The sequence below is a fragment of the Stegastes partitus genome, unplaced genomic scaffold (genome assembly GCF_000690725.1).
Source record: "Stegastes partitus isolate 25-593 unplaced genomic scaffold, Stegastes_partitus-1.0.2 Scaffold2459, whole genome shotgun sequence".
NCBI lineage: Eukaryota > Metazoa > Chordata > Actinopteri > Pomacentridae > Stegastes > Stegastes partitus.
The window spans coordinates 59,011-63,410 of NW_007580190.1; the positions used below are offsets into that span (position 1 = coordinate 59,011).

Consider the following 4,400-nt stretch of genomic DNA (forward strand, 5'->3'; position numbering starts at 1 on the left):
GTTTCTAGAAGCTCCATGAATGTCTGAGGATGAACCAGGATACTGGCTGACCAGATGAAGAAGAGGAACATTCCAGCAGGAGAACATCCAGAGAACAACATCATCAAGAACTTCTACACCAGAACCAAGTGGAACCAGAATGTTCTCAATGAATTTGTTATTATAGGAAATCTAAACTGGCAGTTGTTAATTTGACAACAGAACAAATATGCTGCTGTTCTACTTAGAAGTAATCTGATTACTGTGAGGGGAATCATGTGACATGAAGTGGTGCTACAGTGGGTTTCTCACTGCTGTTGTCCACAGCACTGAGGCACTACTCTGATCTACTGACACTGACTGTGTGCATCAGGTTGGTCTGTGCCGCTGCAACAGGCTCAGGTTCAGACTGCAGTGGCTCAGTCCGGCCTGCAGGAGGCGCTGCAGCGGCTGAAGAGACTCAGAGAGCAGCTGCAGGACTCTTCGTCTGCAGTAGAAAACACCAACAACACCGTGAGGGAGACCAACCGGCTGGTGACGCACACACACACTTCAGGTCAGTCAGCATGTCGTGAACAAACAACACGCAAACATACGCTCGCCGAGGACTGACACTTCCTGTTTCCTCAGCCAATGACGCACAGCGGAAGCTGGAGGAGGCGGAGCATCGGGCTCAGCGTCTGATGGACAGAATCAAGCCGCTGAGCATCCTGGGAGAGACACTGAGCAGGAACCTGTCTGACATCAGAGAGCTGATCGATCAGGCCCGCAGGCAGGCGGCGTCGGTACATAAACACACACAGACACACAACCTGAGATACACACTGATGGGTCGCCGTGACATCACCTGTCTGTCTGTCTGTCTGTCCGTTGATGATGTGATCAGATAAAGGTGGCGGTGCAGGCGGACAGAGACTGCCTTCGCTCCTACAGACCACAGATTCAGTCGAGTAACTTCAACACTCTGAGTCTGGTCCTGAAGACGACACGTCCAGACAACCTGCTGTTCTACCTGGGCAGCAACACCACGGTACACACACACACACACACACACACACACACACACACACACACACACAACTGAAAACTTCCAGCTGCTGAAACAAGCCTGGGTTGGCTGGAGGACTGGCTGTGTGGAACCAGCAGGACTGTTTGACCCTGAAGGCAGCATCTCTCTGAGTGAAGCCTTTGTTGCAGGTGGACTTCTTGGCTGTGGAGATGCATGATGGGAAGGTTTCTCTGCTGTGGGATGTGGGAGCAGGCAGCACCAGGCTGGAGTTTCCTGGACTGGACATCACCAACAACAGATGGACAAGAATCAACGCTACACGGTAAGAACACGCTGGTCATGTGATCTCTGAAGGTCCAGCAGCCCAAGGCGCCTGAAGCAGCAGCAGCAGGTGATACAGGCTGCACTGATGAGTCTGCTCTGATGTCATGTGCTGATGTCATGACGCCGGCAGGTTTGGGGCCCACGCCGCTCTGTCGGTCCATCAGCTGGACTCTGAGTCGGCGCCGTTGCCCGCAGTAACGGCAACATCGCCAGGATCATCCCGAGTTTTAGACATCGACAGAAATGCCGTGATCCACATCGGAGGACTGGGAGCTCACACGCAGGTAACGCTCAGGTGTACAGGTGTGTTCAGGGCTGCACAGGTGAACAGGTGCTAACGCAGAGTGTGATGTCAGAGTCCTGCAGCGCTGCGGACCTCCAGCTTCCAGGGCTGCCTGGGGGAAGCTTCACTCAACGAGAAGAACATCGGCCTGTGGAACTACGCCCGCAGACAGGGAGAGTGTGGAGGCTGCTTCAGCAGGTACCGTCGCAGGTGTGACACACAGGTGTGACACAGTCTCGCCACCGGTCTGTCTGTGTTTACCTGTCTGTTTCTCAGTCCTCAAGCAGAGGAGACGTCCTTCCACTTCGATGGCTCTGGCTTCTCATTGGTCCAGAAGTCTCTGCGAGCGACGTCCACGTCCATCGTGTTGCTGTTTAAAACTCTGTCTCCGGGCGGATTGCTGCTGTACCTGGCCTCCAACAACACGGTACCACACACACGCACACACACACACACACACACACACACACAGTCCGACACAGGCAGAGTCTGCCGACACACACGTGTTGTGTTGTTGTGTCTCCTGCAGAGGGACTTCCTGTCCATGGAGCTGGTGGGGGGGCGTGTCCGTCTGACCTTTGACCTCGGCTCAGGTGCTCTGATCCTGACGTCCAGCAGGAGGTACAACACCGGGGTTTGGTACAAGATCACGCTGCAGAGGAACAAACGCAAAGGTACTACTGATACTACACACTACTACTACTACTTCTACTTCTACTACTACTACTACTACTGCTACTAGTACTACTACTACTACTACTACTACTACTATTACTACTGCGTAACTGTTAGACTGGTGCTACTCTCTGGTTGCGCTGCTACTGCTCCCTGTTAGACTACCGTTTCTGACATGCTGCTGTGTTTCTAGCATACCTGTCCATCATGGCAGCTGACCAATCATCAGAGAAGGAGGTGTTGGAGGCGGAGTCTCCAGGAACGGCCTCTGACCTGAACCGCTCCGATCTCGACCCCATCTACATTGGAGGACTTCCTGCCTCCAGACCGATCAGGTGAGTCCGTGACATCGCCAGGGGTGGGATGAGGTGATGTCACGGACTCACCTGATCGTTCTGGAGGCAGGACTGTATCCTTACCTGTCTGTCATTCTGATGTCCAGGCGACAGGTGGTGTCCAGGTCGTATGTGGGCTGTATAAAGAATGTGGAGATCGCTCGGTCCAACTTTGACCTGCTGAGGGATGCATACGGAGTCCGGAAGGGCTGCGTACTCGAGGTACTACATGTACTAACATATACATACAGCATGCTGATGTTCGGTCCCAGTTCAGTCCAGTAAAGCCTGGTGTTGGGTTCCTGATTGATTGATTGATTGATTGATTGACTGACTGACTGACTGATTAATCGACCAGGCGGTGAGGAGTGTGTCGTTGTTGGCCAGAGGTTTCGTTCAGATCGCTCCTCCATCGTTCGGTCAAGAGGTGGAGCTTCTCTTCTCCTTCTCCTCCAACAACCAATCAGGAGTCCTGCTGGCTGCCTTCAGTGATGACCGCATGCACAGACAGGTGAGACTAACGGCGGTCACATGACTCACCTGAACACCAGATGGACACAAGCGCAAGGCATGACGGTGTGTGACTGACACTATAACCTGCATTATTCTGTGTGTCTGTGTGTGTGCAGCACTTCTTGTCTGTTCACCTGGAATCAGGGGGGCTGGAGGCGGAGCTTGGTGAGGTGGGCGGAGCCAGTCGGCGAGTAACTGTGATGAAACCTGATGGAAGATCCTTTAGTGACGGAAAGAAACACTCTGTGATTGTTACTATCAGCAGAAAGTAAGTGTTGGGCAACAGCCGCCTGTCTTACCTGTCTCCCCTGTGCTACCTGTCCCACCTGTCTTCCCTCTCACCTGTCCCACCTGTGTCACATTTTTCACCTGTCTTACCTGTCCCACCTGTGTGTTTGTCAGGTCTCTGTCCGTGCAGGTGGACGAGGACCACCTGAAGTCTGTCTCCCTGTCACTGGGCGGATTTTCTCGTCAGTCTCCGGCCTCCTTCTTCATTGGTGGGCTGCCATCAGGCGAGGACTCCCGTCTGCCAATCAGGCTGCAGCATTTATCCAGGTGGTTCAGAGGCTGCATCCAACACCTGGTGGTGAGCGGAGCGTAAGTCTTTTATACACTCACGCACACAGACAGGTGTATGTCCCATGTCTGTGGTTTTGATTGGTGGCTCTGCGCAGGCTTGTCGACCTATCAGGAGCAATGACGTATGAAGGGGCGGAGCTCAACAGCTGCCTATTGGAGGAGAGGACTGGAGGGGCGGTACTTCCTGATGACCAGGATGTAGAACCGACACCTGATCCCGCTCACCTGCCTGTAGCCCCTCCCACACACCTGAGCGCCTTGACACCTGGAGCGCTGACGGTAATCAATACATCTGTTATTGGTTGTTGCTGATGTAATCAATAGCGTGTTGCAGATTAACGGTGACTTTAGTCAGGACACCTTTTCCTTGTTGGTCACAGGTTTTTTAATTATAGACTCATTGATTATTGCTTGTGTGCGACGCAGTGTGCTTCAGAGGCGGAGCCAACCTTCATAACATCAGCAGCTCAGTTTGGGTCGTCTCGACACAGTCACATGACCTTCTTCATCAACCCCACCACAGTCCGCAAAAGGTGAGTCTCCATGATGATGGGGGCGGGGCTACAGTCACAGAACACAACGAAATCTGACTCTGCTGTGACACGTCGTTCTTGTGTCTCTGTTGTTGTTGCCTATTGTTGTCTGTTGTCTGTTGTCTGTTGTTACTTGTGTTGTTGCCTGTTGCTGTGTCTGTTGTTGCCTG

At 52.9% G+C, this 4,400-nt stretch overlaps 1 protein-coding gene across 1 annotated transcript in view; it reads left to right on the forward strand.

The window, feature by feature from the left end:
- Window positions 1–4,400, forward strand: part of lama1 (laminin, alpha 1) — a 34,539-nt gene that overhangs the window by 26,665 nt on the left and 3,474 nt on the right. Inside the window, exons 39-53 of the mRNA XM_008305283.1 lie at window positions 353–535; window positions 610–764; window positions 866–1,009; window positions 1,177–1,310; window positions 1,443–1,596; window positions 1,669–1,793; window positions 1,872–2,022; window positions 2,125–2,269; window positions 2,464–2,605; window positions 2,713–2,827; window positions 2,964–3,116; window positions 3,235–3,386; window positions 3,521–3,715; window positions 3,793–3,976; window positions 4,124–4,230. Coding sequence (XP_008303505.1) covers window positions 353–535; window positions 610–764; window positions 866–1,009; window positions 1,177–1,310; window positions 1,443–1,596; window positions 1,669–1,793; window positions 1,872–2,022; window positions 2,125–2,269; window positions 2,464–2,605; window positions 2,713–2,827; window positions 2,964–3,116; window positions 3,235–3,386; window positions 3,521–3,715; window positions 3,793–3,976; window positions 4,124–4,230 — 2,239 coding nt within the window. The remainder of the gene's footprint in view (window positions 1–352; window positions 536–609; window positions 765–865; window positions 1,010–1,176; window positions 1,311–1,442; window positions 1,597–1,668; window positions 1,794–1,871; window positions 2,023–2,124; window positions 2,270–2,463; window positions 2,606–2,712; window positions 2,828–2,963; window positions 3,117–3,234; window positions 3,387–3,520; window positions 3,716–3,792; window positions 3,977–4,123; window positions 4,231–4,400) is intronic.